General features: G+C 42.7%; 1 protein-coding gene across 6 annotated transcripts in view; it reads left to right on the forward strand.

The window, feature by feature from the left end:
• Positions 1 to 27397, forward strand: part of ryk (receptor like tyrosine kinase) — a 296128-nt gene that overhangs the window by 77958 nt on the left and 190773 nt on the right. For 2 of the 6 annotated variants that reach the window (XM_043701684.2, XM_043701688.2), the window contains exons 4-6: positions 3742 to 3876; positions 8794 to 8862; positions 19383 to 19527. In XM_043701684.2, the coding sequence (XP_043557619.2) occupies positions 3742 to 3876; positions 8794 to 8862; positions 19383 to 19527 (349 nt within the window). The remainder of the gene's footprint in view (positions 1 to 3741; positions 3877 to 8793; positions 8863 to 19382; positions 19528 to 27397) is intronic. The other 4 variants (XM_043701685.2, XM_087993913.1, XM_087993912.1 and 1 more) reach the window with 4 other exon arrangements.

Here is a 27397-nt window from a genome sequence, read left to right on the forward strand (position 1 = left end):
AGATTCAGAATAATACTCAACATATCAATAACGGTGAGTAAAGAGCACAATATGGGTTGTTTACGCTGGCTGTTATTCCTCTGTGTAGATCCTCACCTCTTCTGCATAATCTGTCACATCAAAGATTTTTTTCAATTTCTGACAACAGTGGTGTTGAGGGAAACAGTGAACAATTGGTGAAAAAAGACTCATGTGAACTTGTGGGCCAGTAGCAAAAGGAAACTGAAATAATGAATAGCTAGGCATTGCAGAGCCATGGATAGACTTAACTAAGAAGGATCAGAATTTTAAAAGCTCATCATTAACAGCTTAGGTCAACATACACACTAATAAGTGGGATTTTGCATCATTGAGAATCTAAAAGCACAGTATTGGGAAAGGTTTGCTAAAGGTACAAGATGAAAGGTACCATTGAAATTCCTGATGAAGGGCTTTTGCCCAGAATGTCGATTTTTCCTGCCCCTCGGATGCTGCCTAGCCTGCTGTGTTTTTCCAGCACCACGCTAATCTAGACTCTGATCTCCAGCATCTGCAGTCCTCACTTTCACCGACTATTGAAATTGTCAAATCTAGAAGCGCTATAGGCATGGGATGACCTGGTGGCTCAGTGGTTAGCACTACTGCCTGACAACACCACAGATTCGATTCTAGCCTTGAGCATGTCTCTGTGGAGTTTGGACATTCTCCCCGTGTTTGCATGGGCTTTTTTCAAGTGATCCAGTTTCCTCCCACAGTGCAAAGGTGTGCAGGTTAGGTGGATTAGCCGTGCAAAATTGCCCCATGGTATCCAGGGATGTTTAGGTTACATGGATTAACTATGGGAAACACAGGGTCACAGAGAAAAGTACAGGGCAGGGGTTTGTGGTGGGGAATGGGTATGGGTTCAGTGCTCTTTAGAGGGTTGGTTTGGACTCAGTGGTGTGTTTCCACACTATAGGAATTCTTCTATTATAAGACTGTGGTAGCAGCAAATGAGCTGCACGTAATTGTCTTGGTGAATAAATGTGGTCAGAAATGTGGCTTTGACACAGTCGGACTCTGAAGTGTGATTGGTCTGGTGTAGCCTCAGGCAGTCTCGAACAGACTGACAGAGTCAGTTGTTAGGGGATGAAAGACAATAGCATTGATCCTTCAGATATTTAATTAGAGTTATGCAGTTCTGTGAAACTGCAGTTTCTCCTTGTGCAATGATCCCAAGTTGCCATATTGCAGCTCCACTATTATGATGTTACATAACATGTATACTAATTTCCAGAACTCTCCAACTATTAGACCCACTCAGTGTAGCTAAATTCCAACCCCAACCCAGTGTGATTGCATTATCAGGTACCTAACTCCAAACTGGTATATTTTGTCCTTTGATCAGCAAATTAAACAAATTGCAGCAAATGTTTACATGCATAGAATATTAAGGTTGCAGGCTAACATCAATGATTGTTTAGACTTGTGATATTGATGCAGACACTGAATCTGTGAATGTCATGCTTACCTGATACTTCATAGAATATAATCATAGAGTCCCTACAATGTGGAAACAGCCATTCAGTCCATCGAGTTCACACCGACCCCCTGAAGAGCATCCCACCCAGATGCACCTCCCTACTCTATCTCTTTGACTCCTCATTTTCCATGGCGCATCTAGCTAGCCTATACATTCCTGAATACCATGGGCAATTTACCTTGGCCAGTCCACCTAACTGCACACGTTTGGACTGTGGAAGGACACCGGAGCATAGTTATTTGAAAGTTGTGTCACAGATAGACAGGGTAGTACACTTGCCTTCATTGATCAGAGTGTACGAGTTGGGACGTCTAATTGATGTTATATAGGACACTGGTGAGACTACTTTTTGAGTCCCGTGTACAGTTCTGGTTGCCATCCTGTAGGAAGGGTATTATTAGATTGAAGAGGATTCAGAAAAGATTTACCAGGATGTTGCTGGGACTGGAGGGTTTGAATTGTTAGGATAGGCTGGGACTTTTTTCCTAAAGCATAGGAGGTTGAGTGATGATCTTGTGGAGATTTATAAAATCATTAGAGGTATAGATAAAATGACTAGCAAAAGTATTTTCCTTAGGTTGGGGCAGTTCAAAAGTTGGGGGCATATTTTTAATGTGAGAGGAGAAATATTTGAAAGGGAACTGAGGGGCAACTTATTCCACACAAAGTGGCTCACATGTGGAATGAACTGCCAGTGGACGTGGTGGGTGCAGGTACAGTTGGAAAATTTAAAAGGTAGGTACATAAATAGGAAAGGTTTAAAGGGATATGTGCCAAACACAGGCTAGGTGAATTAGTTTAGTTTAGGAAACTTGGTCAGCATGGACGAGTTTGACCGAAAGGTCTGACTCTGACTTTATGACTCTAATACTGAGATGAGGAATTTCTTCAGTCAGAGGGTGGTGAATCTGTGGAATTCATTGCTGCAGAAGTCTGTGAAGGCCAAGTCTTTGAGTGTCTTTAAGATTGTTTCTTAATTAGTAAGGGGAGAAAGCAGGAGGATAGAGTTGAGGAGCATATCAGCTAGCACTGAATGACCTAATACTTTTCCTATATCATCTGGCCTTATGGTAGTCATCATTGTCGTCATCATCATTGGCAGTCCCTTGCAGACGAGGATGACTCCCTTCCAATCTTAGAGTGAGTCTGTGGATGGCTGTATGGACCGATGCACATACCGCAGGCTCTGTTTCACTTGAGGCAGAAGATAGTTGTGGGAAGGAGTGAGTGTGCTATTGATGTGGCAGTGCACTTCTTTCGCTGTTTTAGGTATGGTGGTATATGCGAGAATAATAAAGTTGTTTAGACTGTAAGACCACATATTATAGAAGCTGAATTAGATCATTTGGCCCATCAAGTCTGCTCCATCATTTGATAATGGCTGACATGCTAAATATACTTTTATAAACACATGATGTTTTCTGAACTTGGTCCAATTCTGGAAAATGTGTTTTGCTTTAGGTTCTTTTCAGTGTCTTTATTCCTGAATTTTCAACCATGCTAAATTCATGCCTCACTGTGCTGCTGACTTTGAGATTGTCCTCTCTGGCCTTATAACTTTTAAGGATACGTTGGGGCAAAAAGGGAAACCACTGAACAGTAAATTACTTTTAAGGTCAACTCTTCCTGCTTTAATAAGATTTATCTCCAGTTCTTGTGAATCTGAATGATAAACAATTGTGAATCTGAATGATAAACTCTGTATCTGCACAGAAACTGTTGACATTGAACTCCTCTTCCCAGGCCCTTAAATTCATGCAAATTGGATGCAAACTAACTACTTTTAATGAAAATGTCAGTTTGTTTGATTTCTTTATACCATTTTTCAAGAATCCTGTGTTCACAAATTATAACCATTGACAGGTTGATAGAACGATGTAACTCCAATTAAATACGTGAAAGGCCAGTGCTATCGTCTTTCGTCCCCTATGCAAAGGGTTGTCTAATCCTCATTGTAAGTGCTCACGTCTTCCACATAGTGTGTCAGTTCAAAGACTTTTTCTTATTCATGACGGTAATAATATTGAGCGAAACACTGAACAATTGGGTGAAAAAAAATCACATTCATCCCTTTTTATAAGTTTTATTAACTGACAAACTTTATTATAAATTCAGTACTGACAAATAGTATATTGTGAACTAAAGTAATGTTCTTTGCATAATTGTTTACTCTTTCGAGTAAACCAGTTTGACCAGTTAGACTTTAATAGTAAACTTCACACATTTTTGGTCTTTTGCAGTATTTAGAGTGGACCTGTTATGCACAGGAACATTTGATTCAGAGGTGGCCATGGAAATGCAGCTTAACTTGACTGTTAATTCCTCAAAGAACATCACAGTCCTGAACTTCAAAAGGAGGAAAATCTGTTTCAAAAGTAAGGAGTATATCCTTTGTGTGTCCTGTATTCCCCATCCTGAGCTATTAATGAAAACTTAATAACATAGTCTGCTACAGTAGATGAAACAAACATTTTTAACTGTTTGTCAATGACCTCCAGTTCTGCATCCAAATAATTGTCTTGTCTGAACTTGCTCTGGCTTTATTTTAAAACATAAATCCTTTCCGCAATATCACTGAGTAATGTCAGGTCTCCTAATTGATTTTCTCCAATAACAAAAAAAATTGATCCTGAATGACTCATCGACAAATTGTGGGTGGCACAGTGGTTAGCACTGCTGCCTCACAGCGCCAGAGACCCGGGTTCAATTCCCGCCTCAGGCGACTGACTGTGTGGAGTTTGCACGTTCTCCCCGGGTCTGCGTGGGTTTCCTCCGGGTGCTCCGGTTTCCTCCCACAGTCCAAAGATTGCCCATAGTGTTAGGTAAAGGGTAAATGTAGGGGTATGGGCGGGTTGCGCTTCGGCGGGGCGGTGTGGACTTGTTGGGCCGAAGGGCCTGTTTCCACATTGTAAGTAATCTAATCTAATCTAATCTAAATTAGCGATGTTATTCAGACTGTAAAATTGAACTTAATGATATAGGCTTCTTCCTTGGAATTGAAGGTACATTGAAGATTTGTTAGAGGTGTTAGGTGTCATAAAGGGTTTGGATAACAAAGATGCAGAAACAACTTCCAATGGCAGAAGGGTTAAAAACCAAAGGGCACAAAATTATGTATTTGGCAAAGGCAATGTGAGGAAAATACTGATCAAACAGTGAAATGTTCGTATGATCTGAAATGCACTGCATAAGAGGCTGGTAGAAATTTATTAAAATTTTTCAGACAGTTTAGTAAGTTTGACTTGGTGCTTGCCTGCATTTTTGGAGATTGTGAACTGTGGCTGTATAACCCAGTATCATTTTTGTAAGTTATTCTTATTTTCTTACCAATGCTAATGTTGGTGGTAGTGATATCAGTGATATGACATTTAGTCAAATGATGCAATTTATGATGAGAAAAATGAAGACAATAATAAAGTTCTATCAGAATAGGGCAGCACAGTTGCTCAGTGGTTAGCACTGCTGCCTCACAGCACCAAGGTCCCTGGTTCGATTCCAGCCTCGGGTGACTGTCTGTGTAGAGTTTGCACATTCTCCCCATGTCTGTGTGGGTTTCCACTGGGTGCTCCGGTTTACTCCCACAGTCCAAAGATGTGCAGGTTAGGTGAATTGGCCATGCTAAATTGCCCATAGTGTTAGGTGCATTAGTCAGAGCGGAAGTGGGTCTGTGTGGGTTACTTTTCGGAGGGTCGGTGTGGACTGGTTGGGCCGAAGGGCCTGTTTCCACACTGTAGGGAATCTCAAAAAAAAAGAAACAAAGATCAAGCCTTTATTGAAAGGTGGACAACAATCAATTATTCTTTTTGTAAATTTCTGATGATGGTACAGAATTAGAGTCCCTTTTTAAATCTGTTCACTAGTTTAGCAACAGAATGGACCTTATTAATGCAAGTTTATTTCTCTTTGGCACTTTGAATAACTACTGTTGTGGTATAAATGTTCATGTGGTCTTTGCAAGTGAATCCTTCCTTGGCATACTTATTTAACTTCAAATTCCTACTTGTCTTCCCAGAAGATGTTTTGCAACAAAATCCTCCTTGGTTAAGCTATAGAGTGACACCCTAATCGAGTTCTGTACTTAACTGCTCAGATGTGGGAAGAAGTGATAGTGAATATGGATCTTTAATGTTTTGCTTTGTGTGGGCAAACATCTACCCTTTTGCATTGTCCGTCCCCAGAATATAGACTATGTCTTGAGAAGAAAGAGCAGAGATTTTCACAAGGTTTTGTCTCAGTGTATTTCCACTTTTTTTTCACCAAAAGTTCTTTTTAATTGTGGTTTTTTTAAGTGAAGATCACATTGGGAAATATGGAGTGTTTCCAGTTTAGGTTTCCTTTAAATCAAGGACTGCTAATTAAGGAAATGTGTAACTAGATGTTGAATGATGATTGCCATTCAGTACCTTTATAATTGACTTGGGCGACTGCAGGAGACCATCCTTTATTACAATAGTCAACAGTCATTTTGTCTTGTGCGTTGCAATGCAATTGAGTCAGTTCGAACTTTGTCCTGTGGGCTGAATCCTACAAGAAACTGGACTGAGGCTTCCCAACCTCCGTTCATATTGAGCTCTTAAAATCAGGTTCTGGCAATGTAATAAAACATTCAAAGATGTTTCACAGGAATATTATGAAGCAAAATTTGTCAGAGTCATTTAATGAGATACTAGGACAAGTGACCAAATGTTTGTCTAGCGATATGATATGGAGGTGTCAGTGTTGGACTGGGATGGGCAAAGTCAGAAGTCACATGACACCAGGTTCTAATTCAACAGGTTTATTTGAAATCACAAACTTTTGGAGCGCTGCTCCTTCACCAACCTGGTGTTTTGTGACTTCTGACTTTGTTCAGAGGCTTTAAGTGCACCTTAAAGGGGAAAAGAAGTAGTAGAGTGCTTTAAGAGGCACTTTAGGAGTTCAGAGCCTATGTATGGCCATTGCGAGTGGTGTGATAAATATTGAAGATGTGCAAGAGGCCAGGATTGCAGATATCTCAGGCATTTGCAGGGCTGAAAGAATTTACAAAGATTCCCCCCCCCCAACAGGATTGAATCTGAAATCATTTAAAATTGATGTAGTATCAGAATAGGAACAATATAAGCCAACACACAGGCTGATGGACAAACTAAATTTAGTGAGTTTGGATATACTAAAGTTTATTCGAGAATAAACATTACCACTGTGACATTCTTTCTTGATATTGTTGCCAAACCCCAAACCTCATTCCTTTTCTATCTTTCTCTGACTATCCGCTACAGAAACGAAAACAGTTAACTGAATTAAGTTGGAAAAGCAACAAGGTTTAAGAATAGTGCAGACCATACCTCATTCACACAATGAACAGCTTCCACTGACTATTAAATTTTGATTCTTGATAATATAAAGATCACAATCCAGTGATCAGTATGCTCTTCCACTCCATTCTTTCACATGTTTTGTTTGTATTTTGTATTTTGCTTGTAATGGTACATCGTAAAACTTAATTCTGTTCACTGCTTGACAGAGACAAATGTTGATTTTAAAGAAATAAACCCATGGTAATTGTCTCCGGCACCCAGAGCCCTTGCTTATGCATTACTATATCAAAAATTCTATCCCTATGTATGATAATTCAACCAAACTATTGGGTTCATGCTTTCCAAAAAGACACACATGGGAGGTCAATGGAAAGGAGGGCATACAGAGATCAGGAACCTTGGGGGACAATGGCAATGAGCACTACTCAGATAGAATTAACATGCTATTGGATCAAAATCGTGAAAAATTTTTAAAAGATTTTTGCTGATAGTTTAATTTTAACTTGAATTTTCAAATGAATTATTGGCTTCATGAGTGAGATGTGGGATGTCAGGCAAGAATGTGACTGCTCTGATGCTAACTGTGTAACACTTGCAGTGATTATTTGCTGAATAAATTGGTGGCCGGAGAGAAAAGAATTGAAGATGTCTTGATATGGCTTCTGGTGTGGGACTTGTGTGAATTGTAGAGAACAAAAGGCAAGTGAGGTAGACAGAGAAGATGCCAGAGGTGTAGTCACAGTAAGTACCAGACAAACTGAGATGTCATTTGGTATGGAGAGCAACATTGCCAGTGTGATATCTCTGTGGGGAATGTAGTGAAAGATGTAGCATGACATGAAGGTCACATTTACAGGAAAGGTGCCATCACATATTTCCAATTAGAGGCATAAAGTTGAGACAGTAAGCTGTTAGTTGCAAGGCTCTTGTTTTCAAGAAAGGCAAAGTACTTAAGATGGATGAAATAAAAATTGATAAATCAGGAGAAAAGGGCCTGTAACCCTCTTGCTCTTTGTAAATACTGCCGTTGGATCTTTTGTGTTCTGAGGGGACCGCAGGATTTGATTTAGATTAGACTCCCTACAGTATAGAAACAGCCCCTTTAGCCCAACAAGTCCACACCGACCCTCCAAAGAGTAACCCAACCAGACCCATTCCCTTACATTTACCCCTGACTAATGTACCTTACACTATGGCAATTTAGCATGGCCAATTCAACTAACCTGCACATCTTTAGATTGTGGGATGAAACCCACACAGACACTGGGAGAATGTGCAAACTCCACACAGACAGTCACCCAGGTCTCTGGCGCTGTGAGGTAGCAGTGCTAACCACTGAGCCACCATGCCGCCAAGATTTAATGTCTTGTCTGAAAGATGTACATTTGACGATATCACTTTGAATTGAGCACTGGATTGTCAGCCTATGTTTTTGTATTCATGTCTTTGGAGTGGGTTTTGAACCCATGAATCTTTAACACAGAGGTGAGACTGCTATCCACTGTGTTTTAATCTTGCTTATGACTGGGAGTTCATGTTGTTCAGTCAGTCATTTAAAATGATCATTTAGAGCAAGGAGGGGGATTCAGAGAACTTTCTTTATACAAATGTTTCTTGGAACATGAAATTATTTGTCATGGATTTGTTGAGGTGGTGGCTGTAAAATACATTGGACGGGCAGACTTGAATGGCTAAAATGGTTATAAGCTTCTATGGTTTTGTTCATTTTTCTTATGAAAAGTATTATTGTCAAATAGTTTTTTGAAAAGTTTTTTTCTTTCTAGGTGTGGTTTGTTCAGGTATGAAATGTTCACAGTATGTACTTCAGTATAGAATTGCAAGTTCATAACTTGAGCATTTAATTGAAAACTTTCAGACTGCAAGTCAACTGTAAAATGCAACCCAACAAAATATTTTGTATCCTAATCAATAGGCATTTCACATAATTTTTTAATATAAAATCACAGACAACAGCTTTTGTTTAAATCCCTTTAGAACCTGAACCGGAAGAAAAATCTCCTATATACCCAGGCAAAAACAGTAGCAAAGATGGACGAACTGCTTGTAAGTAATGATTGGGAGATGGTTGACTGTTGTTGAAAAGAATTGATGTAGAAATAGACAAATACATATTTCCCAATAATCAAAAACAATTGGAAAGCTCAAATTTATTTCTATAAATACTCTACAAATCTACAAAATGCTGTTTGAAGGAAATGCTTCAAGTTATTCACTTGAAAAATAATCTTGCTGCAAATATGTCAGTTATAACTTGACAGAATATGCCTTTGATCCTACGGGGAAATTGACAGAATCATTTCAGCCAGGACAAGAGATTCTGGAATATTACCAATAACTGGACTAGTAGCTGACCTACTATATAGATCACACTTGCCTTAAATCTTTGCTTCTGAAACATACTCGTTTTTGGTAAACTATAGAACAAAGAACATTACAGCCCAGTAATAGATCCTTCGGCCCTCCAAGCCTACACCCGTCCAGATCCTCTATCTAAACCTGCAGCCCATTCATGCCTAGATACATCTTAAATTATGCTATTGTTTCTGCCCCTACCACTTCCGCTGACAATGTGTTCCAGGCACCTATCACCCTCTGCGTGAAGAACTTTCCACGCATATTTCCCCGAAACTTTTTCCCTCTCATTTTGAACTCGTGACCCCTTGTAATTGAGTCCCCCGCTCTGGGGGAAAAGACTTCTTACTTTCCAACCTGTCTACACCTCTCATGATTTTGTAGGCCTCAATCAGCTCCCCCCAACCCAATCTCCTCCTTTCTAATGAAAATAATCCTAATCTACTCAATCGCACCTCATAGGTAGCACTCTCCATACCAGGCAATATCCTGTGCACCTTCTCCAAAACATCCACATCCTTTTAGTTATGTGCTGCCCAGAATTGTACGCAGTATTCCAAATGTGGCCGAACCAAAGTCTTATACAACTGTAGCGTGACTTGCCAACTGTTGTACTCACTACCCCGTCTGATGAAGGAGAGCATGCTATATGCCTCCTTGACCATTCTATTGACCTGTGTTGCCACCTTCAAGGAACTTAACACCCAGAGCTCTCTGTACATCAATTTTCCCCAGAGCTTTTCCATTTACTGAGTACATTGAGTACATACTTTCTTTTTTACTAATTATACTGGTAATAAATATTGTATACATTTTCAGCTGCAACACAGATTGTTGTGGCCAAGATTCTTCAAATTCATTAAAATATTCACTAGCCTTGCTCTCTGTTCTTTATCTCACAATCAATCTCCTAGCTAGGTCAATAATTTCATGATTTTGAAATTTATTCAATAGTTTCTTAAGTGGAATCTTTAGAATGTCTTCTAAAAGTCCAAATAAGTTAGAAAAGATATTTCCGTCAGCAATTGGAGTTATATAGTTAAATATATGCTGTACTAAATTATATCCATGTCTGAACACTTTAACAGACATTTTGTTATTAAAGTGCAGATATGAAACCTTTACTTTCTCATCAAAAGACTGAAAATGGGAAGGAAATATGTATTTAAAATAAAACACATTAATTATGTAACAACCATATAATTTTTAAATTTTTCGTATTTGTGCACTGAGATAGGCAAAGGATTGTTTTAAAAATGAAGGATTGTTGAACCATGGCTGCACGTTTTAAAAGCAAATTACCTTAACACTGATTGTAAGTGCAATTTACACTGCTTTTTGTTCAAACTGTGGGAAAATCTAGTTAAAGCTTTGCTAGAGCCCAGGGATGTATTTGAATGGAGATTTGGTTTCTGAATGGTGACCAGTTTTTGATAATGAAAGCCTTCTGCCTGCTAACAAATTTTGTGATTGGCTGTCAGGACACTAAATAGTTTATGGATATGAATGTTTAGGTCAGAAGCCATTGAATCTCTGGAAAGGAAAGAGTTGTTCTTTCTCTGGAGTAAAAATCACCTCAAGCCTGAAAAAATCCAGTTTATTTCCCTGATCAGTTGCTGTATGCTGTGGATTTTAACTAATACATCGTAGACCTTCATAAATGTAAGCCAGTCACCCTGTGCCTTATGTAAGCAGCTAAAAGTACGTGGAAAGGGAAGATTGGACACAACTAAGATCTGAAAAGCCAAAAGAATCATCTAAGCCATCTCTGTTGCGAGGGACCATCGAACTGCTTTGCCAGTCATTCCCTCTGCCATTCACATTTTTGTTTCGGTGTGTCTAGGGGGAGTTTTATAAGAAGATTAGTGTTTTACTAATAAAGTTGTATGTCAATGGTTCATTATCACTTACCTGTAGCTAGAATCTATTTATAATAAATGGTAATCACTTTAAGTACGGAAACTAGGTCCATGTTTCCTGTCAATCTAGGTCTCAAAGACAGGTAAATTAGGGAATTTTGCACACCTTTTTAAAAATCTTTGACTTCTGTAATGACTCCTGGAATAACAGACCTTTATTTTCAGCATGATATCCCAGTGAAGTGTAACAATGATCTGTATTGTACAAATATTTTAGAGCTTGGGAACTTCAATGCATGGTGTTGCTGGCTAGGCAGGCATTTATTGCCCATCTTGAATTGCCCTAGAGGAAAGTGGTGATAAGTTACCTTCTTGAACCACTGCATCCCTTGGGCAATGTAGGGACACCCACGTTTGAAATGGGATTCTGTGATTTTGATCCAATTACATTTAAGGAATGTAGTCCCAAAGGTGGTTAAGATGGTATATGACTCAAAAGGGAATTTGCAGGTGGCGTGTTCCCATGCAGATGCTGCCTTTGCCCTTGTAGGTGTGAAGTTTGCAAGTTTGGAAGGTGCTATCTCAGGTATTTTGGTGAGCTACTGCCAGGCATTTTGTAGATGGTAAACTCTGCTGCCACTATTCATTGATGTTGAAGGAACTGAATGTTAAGCCTGGTGGTTGTGGCAGCAATAAATTGGCTGCTTGCTCCTGTACAGCATCAAGCTTCTTGAGTCTTGTTCATCCATTCAGGCAAGTAGAGAATATTCCATTGCGCTCCTGGCTTGTGTCTAGTAGATGTTGGCCAACCTAACGGTTGTTAAAAAGTGTATTACTCACTGCAGAATTTCTAGCCTCTGACTTACTCTTGTTGTTACATTAAGTTAAAGTTTCTGGTCAGTTATGTCCATTGTGGAAAATTCAATTATGGTAATGCCATTGAATATCAGTGAGTAGTAGTGAGCTTGGAGATAGTTATTGCCTGGCATTTGTGTGATATAAATATTACTTGTGAGTTATCGGCCCAAACCTGGATGTTGCCCAAGATTTGCTGCATTTGGACACGGACAGCTTCAGTATCTAAGGGGAGCAACATGAGGGGAAGCATTCTCTCAGCATTCACCCTGTCAGTTTCCTCCAAATCCTGAATTTCAATAAGATCACCTCTCATTCCTTTAAGATCAGATGATACTCCATGCGACTTAGTACAAAATAAATAAGAAACAAATGCTTAATTTCTTCTCCATATACTAAAAAAAATCAATTCACTCAACCTTGCTATATTCCAGGAATGCAAGCTGTGTTCATGGGGTTGTATCCTCTTAATTAAAGACTTTGAGTTCTAGCAATGCTCTGATAAATCTCTCTGCACCTCTTTGAAAGCAAACAGTTTCTTTTTGAGGTGTGGTGACCAAACTGTTCAAATTTCTCCAGATTTAGTCTTTGTAAAGCTGGCCCTTTAGTCAGAACAACTAACTTTCTGTTTGAATTTTTTTTGTACATGACTATATTTTAGTGATAGTGTATATAGACCCCGAAATCTCTTTAACCCTCAAATATTCCTGGCTTTTCATCATTTAAAAAATGCACTGATCGATTTTTTAGGTCAAAACGTATCACATCACATTTGGTTGCATTACAGTCTGTCAGCCGTAGTTTTGCTTAGTTAACGTTAAAGCCTTGACTACACTATTATCATACCAAGTCTGTGTCATTAGTCAATTGAGTACGTACTTTCTTTTTTACTAATTATACTGGTAATAAATATTGTATACATTTTCAGCTGCAACACAGATTGTTGTGGCCAAGATTCTTCAAATTCATTAAAATATTCATTAGCCTTGCTCTCTGTTCTTTATCTCACAATTAATCTCCTAGCTAGGTCAATAATTTCATGAATTTGAAATGTATTCAATAGTTTCTTAAATGGAATCTTTAGAATGTCTTCTAAAAGTCCAAATAAGTTAGAAAAGATATTTCCGTCAGCAATTGGAATTATATAGGGGATGCAGGAGTTCACTGAAGAAGGAGATCAGGAGGGTGAAAAGGGGTATGAGATAGCCATGGCTCAGAAGATTAGAGTGAATCCAAAGAGGTTCTCTAGTATATTAAAAGAAAAAGAAAAACGAGAGAGAATAGGACCCCTCAAGGACCAAAGTGGACATTTGTGTGTAGAACCACAGGAAATGGGTGAGGTCCTCTCTTCTGTGTTTACTGTGGAGAAAGACATAAAGACTTGGGAACTTGGGGAAGTTGGTGGTTATACCTTGGAGACAGTCCATATCACAATAGAGGAGGTGTTGGACGTATTAGAGTGTATGAAAGTGGATAAATCTCCTGGTCCTGTCCAGGTATATCCAAGAACACTGCGAGAGGCCAAAGAAGAAATTGTGGAAGCCCTGGCTGATATTTTTGCATCATTGTTAGTCCCGGGTGAGGTCCTGAAAGACTGGAGGGTAGCAAATGTTATACCCTTATTTAAGAAGGGCTGCAAAGAGAAACCTGGGAACTATAGACCAGTAAGCCTAACATCTGTGGTAGCTAAGTTATAGAGTCAAAGAGATGTACAGCACGAGAAGGTTCTGAGAGATAAGATATACATGCAATTGGAAATACAAGGTTTGATTAGGAATAGTCAGCATGGCTTTGTGTGTGGGAGGTCATGCCTCACAAATTTGTTAGAGTTCTTTGATGAAGTGACCAGGGAGGTTAATGACGAAGTCTATATGGATTTCATTAAGGCCTTTGATAATGTTCTGCATGATAAGCTGCTCTGGAAGGTTAGATCGCATGGAATTCAGGTGGAGCAGAGAAATTGTATATACAATTGACTTGATGGTAGGAAGCAGAGGGTAATAGTGGAAGGATGCTTGTTGGAATGGAGGCCTGTGACTTTTGGAGTCCCTCAGAGGTCAGTGCAGGGCCCATTGCTGTTTGTTATCGAGATGAACATAGAAAAATACAGCGCAGTACAGGCCCTTTAGCCCTCGATGTTGCGCCGATCCAAGTCCACCTAACCTACACTAGCCCACTATCCTCCATATGCCTATCCAATGCCCGTTTAAATGCCCATAAAGAGGGAGAGTCCACTACTGCTACTGGCAGGGCATTCCATGAACTCACGACTCGCTGAGTAAAGAATCTATCCCTAACATCTGTCCTATACCTACCACCCCTCGTAATAGCTAACTCCATACGTGGAAAAAGGTTCTCATGGTCAACCCTATCTAAACCCCTAATCATGTTGTACACCTCTATCAAGTCACCCCTAAACCTTCTTTTCTCCAATGAAAACAGCCCCAAGTGCCTCAGCCTTTCCTCATACGATTTTCCTACCATACCAGGCAACATCCTGGTAAACCTCCTCTGCACCTGTTCCAGTGCCTCCACATCCTTCCTATAGTATGGCGACCAAAACTGCACACAATACTCCAGATGCGGCCGCACCAGAGTCTTATACAACTGCAACATGACCTCAGGACTCCGGAACTCAATGCCTCTACCAATAAAAGCCAGTACGCCATATGCCTTCATTACCGCACTATTTACCTGGGTGGCAACTTTCAGAGATTTGTGTACATGGACACCAAGATCCCTCTGCTCATCCACACTACCAAGTATCCGACCATTAGCCCAGTACCCCATCTTTTTGTTACTCTTACCAAAGTGAATCACCTCACACTTACCTACATTGAACTCCATTTGCCACCTTTCTGCCCAGCTCTGCAACTTATCTATATCCCGCTGTAACCTGACACATCCTTCCTCACTGTCAACAACTCCACCGACTTTCGTATCATCCGCAATCTTGCTCACCCAACCTTCTAACCCCTCCTCCAGGTCATTTATAAAAATGACAAACAGTAATGGTCCCAAAACAGATCCTTGCGGAACACCACTAGTAACTGCACTCCAAGATGAACCTTTACCATCAACTACTACCCTCTGTCGTCTTCCAGCCAGCCAATTCCTAATCCAAACCTCCAACTCACCCTCAATGCCATACCTCCGTATTTTTTGCAGTAGCCTACCATGGGGAACCTTATCTAAAACCCATATCCACCACATCTACCGCTCTACCCTCGTCTACCTCCTTAGTCACCTTCTCAAAGAATTCAATAAGGTTTGTGAGGCACGACCTGCCCTTCACAAAACCATGCTGACTATTCTTGATCACATTATTCCTATCCAGATGTTCATAAATCCTATTCCTTACAATTCTCTCTAAGACTTTGCCCACAACAGAAGTGAGACTCCCCTCTAGTCTCACTTCTCCCTACTCCCCTTCTTGAACAAGGGAACCACATTTGCTATCCTCCAGTCTTCTGGCACTATTCCTGTAGACAACGAGAACATAAAAATCAAGGCCAATGGCTCTGTAATCTCCTCCTTTGCTTCCCAGAGAATCCTAGGATAAATGCCATCAGGCCCAGCGGACTTATCTATTTTCACCCTTTCCAGAATTTCCAACACCTCTTCCCTACATACCTCACAGCCGTCCATTCTAATTAATTGTGAGTCAGTATTCACATCGGCAACAATGTCCTGTTCCTGAGTGAATACTGACGAAAAGCCTTTGGGTTTTCCCTAATCCTACCAACTAAGGACTTTTCATGTCCCCTCCTTGCTGCTCTTAGCTCTCTCTTCAGATCCTTCCTGGCTACCTTAGAACTCTCAATCACCCCAATTGAACCTTCACACCTCATCTTTACATAGGCCGCCCTCTTCCCTTTAACAAGGGATTCCAATTCCTTATTAAACCACGGCTCCCTCACACGACCCTTTCCTCCCTGCCTGACAGGTACATACTTATCAAAGACACTCAATAGTTGCTCCTTGAACAAGCTCCACATATCAATTGCACCCTTCCCTTGAAGCCTACTTTTCCAAGCCACGCATCCTAAGTCGTGCTTCCCTGCATCATAATTTCCCTGCCCCCAGCTATAACTCTTGCCCTGCAGTGCACACTTATCCCTCTCCATCACTAGAGTAAAAGTCACCGAATTGTGGTCACTGTCCCCAAAGTGCTCACCTACCTCCAATTCTAACACCTGGCCTGGTTCGTTACCCAGAACCAAATTCAGTATGGCCTCACCTCTTGTTGGCCTGTCTACATATTGTGTCAGGAAACCCTCCTGCACACATTGGACAAACACCGACCCATCTAACGAACTCGAGCTATAGCTTTCCCAGTCAATATCTGAAAAGTTAAAGTCCCCCATAACAACCACTCTATTACTTTCACTCTTCTCCTGAATCATCCTCGCAATCCTTTCTTCTACGTCTCTAGGACTATTAGGAGGCCTCTAGAAAACTCTTAACAGGGTGACCCTCACCTTTCCTATTCCTAACCTCAGCCCAAACTACCTCAGATGGCGAGTCTTCATCCATCGAACTTTCCACCGCTGTAATACGATCTTTGACAAGCAATGCCACACCTCCCCCTCTTTTACCCCCACCTCTGACCCTACTAAAACACTTAAACCCTGGAACCTGCAACAGCCAATCCTGTCCCTGTTCTACCCATGTCTCCGTAATAGCCACAACATCGAAATCCCAGGTACCAACCCATGCTGCAAGTTCACCTACCTTATTTCGTATACTTCTTGCATTGAAGTATACACACTTCAAGCCACTTTCCTGTTTACAAGCACCCTCCTTTGAGATTGATGCCATGTTCCTAACCTCCCTTCACTCCAGGTCCTGCACCCTAATGCTACAATCTAGGTTCCCATGCCCCTGCAGAGTTAGTTTAAACTCCCCCCCCAAGAGCACTAGAAAACCTCCCCCCAAGGATACTGGTGCCCCTCAGGTTCAGGTGTAGACCATCCTGTTTATAGAGGTCCCACCTTCCCCAGAAAGAACCCCAGTTATCCAGATACCAGAATCCTTCCCTCCTGCACCGACCCTGTAGCCACGCATTTAACTGTTCTCTCTCCCTATTCCTCGACTCTCTATCACGTGGTACGGGTAACAAACCAGAGACAACAACTCTGTTTGTTCTAACTCTGAGCTTCCAAACTAGCTCCCTGAAAGCCTGTCTAACATCCTCAGCCCTCTTCCTTCCTTTGTCGTTGGTGCCAATGTGGACCACGACTTCGGGCTGCTCCCCCTCCCCCTCAAGGACCCGGCAAACACGATCAGAGACGTCATGTACCCTTGCACCTTGGGAGGCAACATTCCAAACGTGAGTCTCTCTCGCCCCCACAAAACCGCCGCTCTGTGCCCCGAACTATCGAGTCCCCAACAACTATTGCTCTGCTCTTCTCCACCCTTCCCTTCTGAGCAACGGGGACAGGCTCCTACGCGCTTTTATACTCACTGCTTTCCTTCCCGGCTGCCCCTCTGGTCCTCGTCACTTCCCCCGCTGCTCCCGCTCCTTCTGTGAAAGGGAAAACACTGCTGTCTGCTATCGGTAAGTAATTTTTAAAAAAAAAACTGCCTTACCTTAGCTGCAGTGTTCTGGCTTCGTCTTGCCTCCGCTGCTGCTCGCAATCAAAATGGCTGTTGGCATCGAAGGGTGAGTATTTATACTCACTGCTTTCCTTCGCAGCTGCCCCTCTGGTCCTCGTCACTTCCCCCACTGCTCCCGCTCCTTCTGTGAAAGGGAAAACACCGCTGTCCGCTACCGGTAAGTAATTTTTAGAAAAAAACCTGCCTTACCTTAGCTGCAGTGTTCCGGCTTCGTCTTGCCTCCCCTGCTGCTCGCACTCAAAATGTAGATGAGAATGTATAAGGCACGTACATGTTTGCAGATGACCTCTAAATAGGAGGTATCTTAAACAGTGAGGAAGGTTATCAGAAATTGCAACAGGACCTTGATCACCTGGGGAAGTGAGCTGAGAAATGGCAAATAGAGTTTAATATCAATAAGTGTGAGGTTGTGGAAAGTCAAATCAAGGCAGAAGATTCATGGTGAATGGTAGGGCCTTAATGAGTGTAGTGAAACAGAGGGACCTTGGAGTTCAGATGCACAGTTCTGTGAAAGTGGAGTCACAGGTAGACATGGCAGAGAAGAAGGCTTTTGGCACACTGGCCTTCCATCAATCAAGGCATTGTATATGGAAGTTGGGAAGTTATGTTGCAGCTGTACTGTTGGTGATGCCACACTTGGAGTATGTGTTCAGTTTTGTTCACGTTGCTGTAGAAAGAATGTATTACACAGGAAAGAGTGCAGATGAAATTTAGAGGGATGTTGCCAGGATTCAAGGGTCTGAGTTATAGAGAGATGTTGGACAAACTAGGTCGTTTTTCTTTAGAGAGCAGGATACTCTCGCCGCATCTGGTACGGCCGCATCTGGAATATTGTGTGCAGTTTTGGTCGCCATACTATAGGAAGGATGTGGAGGCATTGGAACGGGTGCAGAGGAGGTTTACCAGGATGTTGCCTGGTATGGAAGGAAAATCGTATGAGGAAAGACTGAGGCACTTGGGGCTGTTTTCACTAGAGAAAAGAAGGTTTAGGGGTGACTTGATTGAGGTGTACAAGATGATTAGGGGGTTAGATAGGGTCGACAGTATGAACCTTTTCCCGCGTATTGAGTTGGGTATTACAAGGGGGCATAGCTTTAAATTAAGGGGGGGTAGATATAGGACTGATGTTAGGGGTAGGTTCTTCACTCAGCGAGTCGTTAGTTCATGGAATGCCCTGCCAGTAACAGTGGTGGACTCTCCCTCTTTATGGGCATTTAAGAGGGCATTGGATAGGTATATGGAGGATAGTGGGTTAGTGTAGTTTAGGTGGGCTTGGATCGGCGCAACATCGAGGGCCCAAGGGCCTGTACTGCGCTGTATTCTTCTATGTTCTATGTTCTATGATACTGAAGGGGGAATCTTAGAGAAGTGAATAAGGTCATGAGGAGAAGGGACAGGGTGAATGTATTCGGTCTTTTAGCTAGGGTTGGGGAATCAAGTACTAGAGGGCATCAAATTATGATTAGAGGGGAAAGAATAAAAGGGAGTCTGACGAACAACATTTTTACACAGAGGGTGGTACACATATGGAATGAGCTGCCAGTGGAAGTGGTTGAGGTGGGTACATTAACAACATTTAAAAGGAATTTAGACAAATTCATGGATAGGAAAAGTTTAAAAGGATATGGGCCAAGTGCAAGGAAACTGAAGTTAGTGCGATGGACATTTTGGTCGGCATGGACCAGTTTGCACCAAAGAGTCTGTCTCTGTGCTGTAGGACTCTGACTCAAATTTTAGTTACTTAATTTTAAAAAGAAAATAAGTTTTTAAAAGAAATTCAATTCTGTTTGTTAGACAGGACTTAGCCACTCCAAACTGTTGTTACTTTCTTATAATAGTCTGTTTCAAATTCCATCCTTGTGTTTTACTTACACACAGTTGATGCTGTTCACACAGCACCCACTACCTCTACCCGTGTGTTCTACATCAGCGTTGGAGTATGTTGTGCTGTCATATTCTTGGTGGCAATTATACTGGCTGTTCTTCACCTGCACAGTATGAAAAGAGTGGAACTCAGTGATAGGTGAGTGTTTTTTCGTTTAATATGATTTCCACAGGCATGGATCACAAATTGAAATTGCTTAAATGGCATTTAATTTAGTAGAAAAATCTCACTAATTATGTAGTGTTCTCACTGTTCCAAACAGTGCCTTATTTTTATGTTTTCATTGAAATTGGGATTTGGTAATATCAATTAAACTTTCTTCTTATACTTTATGGTGATATTTGCTGACACCGGCAACTGCAGGCAAGTTCATTGGGGAATGGCATGTTTTGAGTAGTGAGTGACATCATCATGTAGACTTTGTGTGACATCATGTGTTGAGCCAATTTTGTATCCAGTTGTCTAGCTCTGCCTCGATCCCATGTGATCTAACCTTAGTTATCAGTCTACCATGTGGAACTTTGTTGAAGGCCTTACTAAAATGGAGACAGCATCTGCTGCTCTGCCTTCAACTATCTTCTTTGTCACCTATTCAAAACAAAACTTGATCAAATTTATGAGACACGATGTCCCATGTACAAAGCTATTCCTAATCAGTCCGAATCATAGAGATGAGCAGCATGGAAATAGAGCTTTTAGTCCAATTCGTCTATGCCGATCAGATACATAGAATATAGAAAAGTACAGCACAGAACAGGCCCTTTGACCACGATGTTGTGCCGAGATTTAATCCTAATGTCAAATATAGTAACTTAACCTACGCACCCCTCAACTTACTGCTATCCATGTGCATGTCCAGCAGTCGCTTAAATGTCCCTAGTGACTCTGCTTCCACCACCACAGCTGGCAACGCATTCCATGCATTAACAACTCTCTGCGTAAAGAACCTGCCTCTGACGTCTCATTTATACCTTCCTCCTAATATCTTCAAACTATGACTTCTCGTACCAGTCAATCCTGCCCTGGGGAAAAGTCTCTGGCTATACCCAAAATAAATCTAGTCTAACTTGCCTGCATTTGGCCCATATTTGTCGAAACCCTTCCTGTTCATATTTATCTAGATGCCTTTTAAATGTTCTAATCGAACCAGCCTCCACCACTTCCCCGGCTGCACATTTATACATGCACCATCCTCTGTGTGTAATTTTTGCCCCTTAGATCCCTTATAAATGTTTCCCCTCTCACCTTAAGCCTATGCCCTTTAATTTTGGACACTCCCACCCTGGGGAAAATACCTTGGCTGGTTACCCTATTCATTCCCCTCACGATTTTATAAACCTCTCAGCCTCTGGCACTCCAGGGAAAATAGCCCCGGCCTATTCAGCATCGCTATATCAGTCAAACCTTCCAACCCTGGCAACATCCTTGTCAATCTTTCCTGAACCCTCTGAAGTTTAACAGCATCCTTCCTATATCAAAGAGACCAGAACTGCATGCATTGTTCCAACTTTGGCCTAACCAATGTCATGTCTCCCACCACCTGTACTCAATCCACTGACCAGTAAAGGCAAGCCTACCTTCATTATCCTGTCTGACTCCACCGCATCTCTTCCACTTCCCACTCCTCCGCCCTTGAGCCCCGCCCCTCCAACCGCCACCAGGACAGAACCCCACTGGTCCTCACTTACCCCCCCTCCAATCTCCATGTACAGCGCATCATCTGCCGTCATTTCCGCCACCTCCAAACGGACCTCACCACCAAGGATATATTTCCCTCCCCTCCCCTATCAGCATTCCGTAAAGACCATTCCCTCCGTGACTCCCTCATCAGATCCACACCCCCCCACCAACCCAACCTCCACTCCCGGCACCTTCCCCTGCAACCACAGGAGGTGCAAGACTTGCGCCCACACCTCCCCCCTCACCTCCCTCCAAGGCCCCAAAGGAAACTTCCATATCCGCCACAGATTCACCTGCACCTCCACACACATCATCTATTGCATCCTCTGCACCCGATGTGGCCTCTATACTGGGGAGACAGGCCGCCTACTTGTGGAGCGTTTCAGAGAACACCTCTGGGACACCCGGACCAACCAACCCAACCACCCTGTGGCTCAACACTTTAACTCCCCCTCCCACTCCACCAAGGATATGCAGGTCTTTGGACTCCTCCATCACCAGACCACAACAACATGACGGTTGGAGGAAGAGCGCCTCATCTTCCGCCCAGGAACCCTCCAACCACAAGAGATGAACTCGGATTTCACCAGTTTCCTCATTTCCCCTCCCCCCACCTTGTCTCAGTCAAATCCATCGAATTCAGCACCGCCTTCCTAACCTGCAATCTTCTTCCTGACCTCTCCGCCCCCACCCCAGTCTGACCTATCACCCTCACCTTGACCTCTTTCCACCTATCACATTTCTGACGCCCCTCCCCCAAGTCCCTCTTCCCTACCTTTTATCTTAGCCTGCTGGACAAACCTTCCTCATTCCTGAAGAAGGGCTTATGCCCGAAACGTCGATTCTCCTGTTCCCTGGATGCTGCCTGACCTGCTGCGCTTTTCCAGCAACATTTTCAGCTCTGATCTCCAGCATCTGCAGACCTCACTTTTTCCCTTCATTATCCTGTCTACCTGGGACTCCAGTTGTAAGAAACTATGAACCTGTATCCAGGGTCTCTGTTCAGCAACGTACAACATAGAGCATTGCAGTGCAGTACAGGCCATTCGGCCCTCAATGTTGCGCCGATCTGTGGAACCAATCTGAAGCCCGTCTAACTTACACTATTTCATTCTCATCCATATGCCTATCCAATGACCATTTAAATGCCCTCAAAGCTGGCAAGTCTACTACTGTTGCAGGCAATGCGTTCCACACCCTTACTACTCTCTGAATAAAGAAACTAGCTCTGACATCTGTCCTATATCTATCACCCCTCAATTTAAAGCTATGCAGGGTAGCACAGTGGCTCAGTGGTTAGCACTGCTGCCTCACAGCGCCAGTTCCCGCCTCGGGCAACTGTCTGTGCGGAGTTTGCACATTCTCCTCGTGCCTGCATGGGTTTCCTCTGGGTGCTCTGATTTCCTCCCAAAGTCCAAAGATGTGCAGGTTAGGTGAATTGGCCATGCTAAATTGCCAGTAGTGTTAGGTGGATAAGTCAGGGGTAAATATAGGGGGCTGGATTGGTCTTCGGAGGGTTGGTGTGGACTTGTTGGGCCGAAGTGCCTGTTTCCACACTGTAGGTAATCTAATCTAATCTAATCTAATCTAATCTAATCTAATCTAATCTAATCATGTCCCCTCATGCTAGCCATTGCCATTCAAGGAAAAAGGCTCTCACTGTCCAACTTATCTCACTCTCCGATTACCTTAGGTCTCAACCTTTTTCAAAGCCTCCACATCCTTCCTATAATGCGGTGAGCACAACTGTAAGCAATACTCCAAATGTGGCCATGCCAAAGTTTCGTACGCCATCAGTATGATCTCATGGTTCAAAAAACTCAATCCCTCTACCAATAAAAGCTGACACACTGAATGCCTTCTAAACAACCTTATCGACCTGGGTGACAACTTTCAGGGATCTATGTACATGGACACTGACATCTCTCTGCTCATCTACACTATCCAGAATCTTACCATTAGCCCAGCACTCTACATTCCTGTTACTCTTTCCAAAGTTAATCACCTCACACTTTTCCACATTAAACTCCATTTGCCACACCTCAGCCCAACTCTTCAGCTTGTCTATGTCTCTGTAATCTACAACATTATTCGTCACTATCCACAACTTTACCGACCTTAGTGTCATCTGCAAATTTACTAATCCATCCTACTATACCCTCATCCAAGTCATTTATGTAAATGACAAACAGTGGACCCAAACAGATCCTTGCGGTACCCCAGTAGTAACTGAACTCCAGGATGAATATTTCCCATCAGCCACCGCCCTCTGTCTTCTTTCAGCTAGCTAATATCTGATCCAAACTGTTAAATCACCCTCAATCCCATGCTTCCATATTTTGTGCAATAGCTTACTGTGGGGAACCTTATCAAACCTTATTTAGGGTGTCACGGTGGCTCAGTGGTTAGCACTGCTGCCTCACAGTGCCAGGGACCCATGTTCAATTCCAGCCTTAGGTGACTGTCTGTGGAATTTGCGCATTCTCCCTGTGTCTGAGTGGGTTTCCCCTGGTGCTCTGGCTTCCTCCCACAGTCCAAAAGTGTGCAGGTCAGGAGAATTGGCTATTCTAAATTGCCCTTAGTGTTAGGTGCATTAGTCAGGGGTAAATGGGTCTGGGTGGGTTACTCTTTGGAGGGTCAGTGTGGACTTGTTGCGCCAAATAGCCTGTTCCATATTGTAGGTGAATTTAATATAATTAGAAATGCCTTACTGAAATCCATATATACTATATCAATCGCTTTACTCTCATCCACCTGTTTGGTCACCATCTCAAAGAACTCAATAAGGTTTGCGAGGCATGACCTACCCTTCACAAAACTGTATTGACTATTCCTAATCAATGTATTCCTGTCTAGCTGATTATAAATCCAGTCTCTTATAAGGGGAGAAAGTGAGGTCTGCAGATGCTGGAGATCAAAGTTGAAACTTTATTGCTGGAACAGTACAGCAGGTCAGGCAGCATCCAGGGAACAGGAGATTCGACGTTTCGGGCACAGGCCCTTCTTCAGGAATGAGCAGAGAGTGTTCAGCAGGAGAAGATAAAAGGTAGGGAGGAGGGACTTGGAGGAGGGGAGTTGGAAATGTGATAGGTGGAAAGAGGTCAAGGTGAGGGTGATAGGTCGGAGTAGGATGGAGGCGGAGAGGTCAAGAAGAAGACTGCAGGTCAGGAAGGCGGTGCCGGGCTGGAAGGATCCGGCTGAGACAAGGTGGGGGGAGGGGGGATGAAGAAACTGGTGAAGTCCAGGGGATGAACTTGGACTTCACCAGTTTCTTCATCCCCCCCTCCCCCCACCTTGTCTCAGCCGGATCCTTCCAGCCCGGCACCGCCTTCCTGACCTGCAGTCTTCTTCTTGACCTCTCCGCCTCCATCCTACTCCGACCTATCACCCTCACCTTGACCTCTTTCCACCTATCACATTTCCAACTCCCCTCCTCCAAGTCCCTCCTCCCTACCTTTTATCTTCTCCTGCTGAACACTCTCTGCTCATTCCTGAAGAAGGGCCTGTGCCTGAAACGTCGAATCTCCTGTTCCCTGGATGCTGCCTGACCTGCTGTACTGTTCCAGCAATAAAGTTTCAACCAGTCTCTTATAACCCTTTCCAACACTTTACTGACAATCAAAGGATGGCTCACAGATCTATAATTTCTAGGGTTGTCTCTACTCCCCTTCATGAGTAAGGGAACAACATTTTCTATCCTTCAGTCTTCTGGCACTATTCCTTTAGACAATGACGACATAAAGATCAAAGCCAAAGGCTCAGCAATTGCCTCCCTGGCTTGGCTTCCCAGAGAATCCTATGATAAATGCCATCCGGTCCAGGACACTTATGTATTTTTACACTTTCCAGAATTGCTAACACCTTCTTAAGCACCTCAATTCCATCTGGTCTCGTAGCCTGTATCTCAGTATTCTTCTCAACTATCAAAGAAAAAGAGAGAGCCTATAAAGTGGCCAAGAGCACTGGGAAATCAGAAGATTGGGAAGGCTACAAAAACAAACAGATGATAACAAAGAAAGAAATAAGGAAGGAGAGGATCAAATATGAAGGTAGGCTAGTCAGTAATATTAGAAATGATAGTAAAAGTTTCTTTCAATACATAAGAAACAAATGACAGGCACTTCACACTGATGCTGGAAGCCTAGTGATGGGAGATAAGGAAATAGCAGGAGAACTTAACAAGTACTTTGCGTCAGTCTTCACAGTGGAAGACATGAGTAATATCCCAACAATTAAAGGGAGTCAGGGGAATGAGTTGAGTATGGTTGCCATTACAAAAGAGAAAGTGCTAGAAAAGCTAAAAGGTCTTAAAATTGATAAATCTCCTGACCCTGATGGGTTACATCCTAAAGTTCTCAGGGAGGTGGCTGAGGAAATAGCAGAGGCATTGGTTGAGATCTTTCAAAAGTCACTGGAGTCAGGGAAAGTCCCAGATGATTGGAAGATCGCTGTTGTAACCCCCTTGTTCAAGAAAGGATCAAGGCAAAAGATGGAAAATTATAGGCCAATTAGCCTAACCTCGGTTGTTGGTAAAATTCTAGAATCCATCATTAAGGATGAGGTTTCTAAATTCTTGGAAGAGCAGGGTCGGATTAGAACAAGTCAACATGGATTTAGTAAGGGGAGGTCGTGCCTGACAAACCTGTTGGAGTTCTTTGAAGAGGTGACAAGTAGGTTAGACCGGGGAAACCCAGTGGATGTGGTCTACCTAGACTTCCAAAAGGCCTTTGATAAGGTGCCACATGGGAGGCTGCTGAGCAAGGTGAGGGCCCATGGTGCTCGAGGTGAGCTACTGGTATGGATTGAGGATTGGCTGTCTGACAAGAGGCAGAGAGTTGGGATAAAAGGTTCTTTTTCGGAATGGCAGCCGGTGACAAGCGGTGTCCCGCAGGGTTCAGTGTTGGGGCCGCAGCTGTTCACATTATATATTAATGATCTGGATGAAGGGACTGGGGGCATTCTAGCGAAGTTTGCTGATGATACAAAGTTAGGTGGACAGGCAGGTAGTACTGAGGAAGTGGGGAGGCTGCAGAAGGATTGGAGGAGTGTTCCAGGAAATGGTTGATGGAATTCAATGTGAGCAAATGCGAGGTCTTGCACTTTGGGGAAAAAGAATAGAAGCATGCATTACTTTCTAAATGGTGAGAAAATTCGTAAAGCCAAAGTACAGAGGGATCTGGGAGTGCTCGTTGAGGATTCTCTAAAGGTAAACATGCAGGTTGAGTCCGTGATTAAGAAAGCGAATGCAATGTTGTCAATTATCTCAAGGGGGTTGGAATATTAAAGCACTGTTGTGCTACTAAGACTTTATAAAGCTCTGGTTAGGCCCCATTTGGAGTACTGTGTCCAGTTTTGGTCCCCACACCTCAGGAAGGACATTCTGGCACTGGAGCATGTCCAGTGGAGATTCACACGGATGATCCCTGGAATGGTAGGTCTAACATACGAGGAATGGCTGAGGATCCTGGGATTGTATTCATTGGAGTTTAGAAGATTAAGGGGAGATCTAATAGAAACTTACAAGATAATACATGGCTTGGAAAAGGTGGACGCTAGGAAATTGTTTCCGTTAGGCGAGGAGACTGGGACCCGTGGACGCAGCCTTAGAATTAGAGGGGTAAATTCAGAACAGAAATGCGGAGACATTTCTTCAGCCAGAGAGTGGTGGGCCTGTGGAATTCATTGCCACAGAGTGCAGTGGAGGCTGGGACGCTAAATGTCTTCAAGGCAGAAATTGATAAATTCTTGATGTCACAAGGAATTAAGGGCTACAGGGAGAATGCGGGTAAGTGGAGTTGAAATGCCCATCCGCCATGATGGGCAGAGTGGACTCGATGGGCCGAATGGCCTTACTTCCGCTCCTATGTCTTATGGTCTTATTGCCTTTTTCTATTGTGAATAATGACGAAAAGTATTCATTTAGCACTTCCCTATCTTCTCTGACTCCATGCACAACTTCCCAGAGCTATCCTTGTTTGGCCCTAATCTTACTGCAGTCATTCTTTTTTTCCTGATATAGCTATAGAAAGCCTTAAGGTTTTCCGTGATCCTATCTGCCAATGACTTTTTATGTCCCCTCCTGGCTTTCCTTAGCTCTCTCTTTAGATCTTTCCTGACTAACTTGCAACTCTCAAGCACCCTAACTGAGCTATCACATCTCATTCTAACATAAGCCTCCTTCTTCCTCGTGACAAGAGATTGAACTTCCTTAGTAAATCACGGCTCCCGCGCTCGACAACTTCCTTCCTGCCTGACCGGTACATACTTATCAAGGACCCACAATAGCTGGTCCTTGAATAAGCTCCACATTTCAATCATGCCCATTCCC

This window comes from Chiloscyllium plagiosum, unplaced genomic scaffold (assembly GCF_037043375.1).
Source record: "Chiloscyllium plagiosum isolate Xiang-an unplaced genomic scaffold, Cpla_swu_hap1 HiC_scaffold_13, whole genome shotgun sequence".
Lineage (NCBI taxonomy): Eukaryota > Metazoa > Chordata > Chondrichthyes > Orectolobiformes > Hemiscylliidae > Chiloscyllium > Chiloscyllium plagiosum.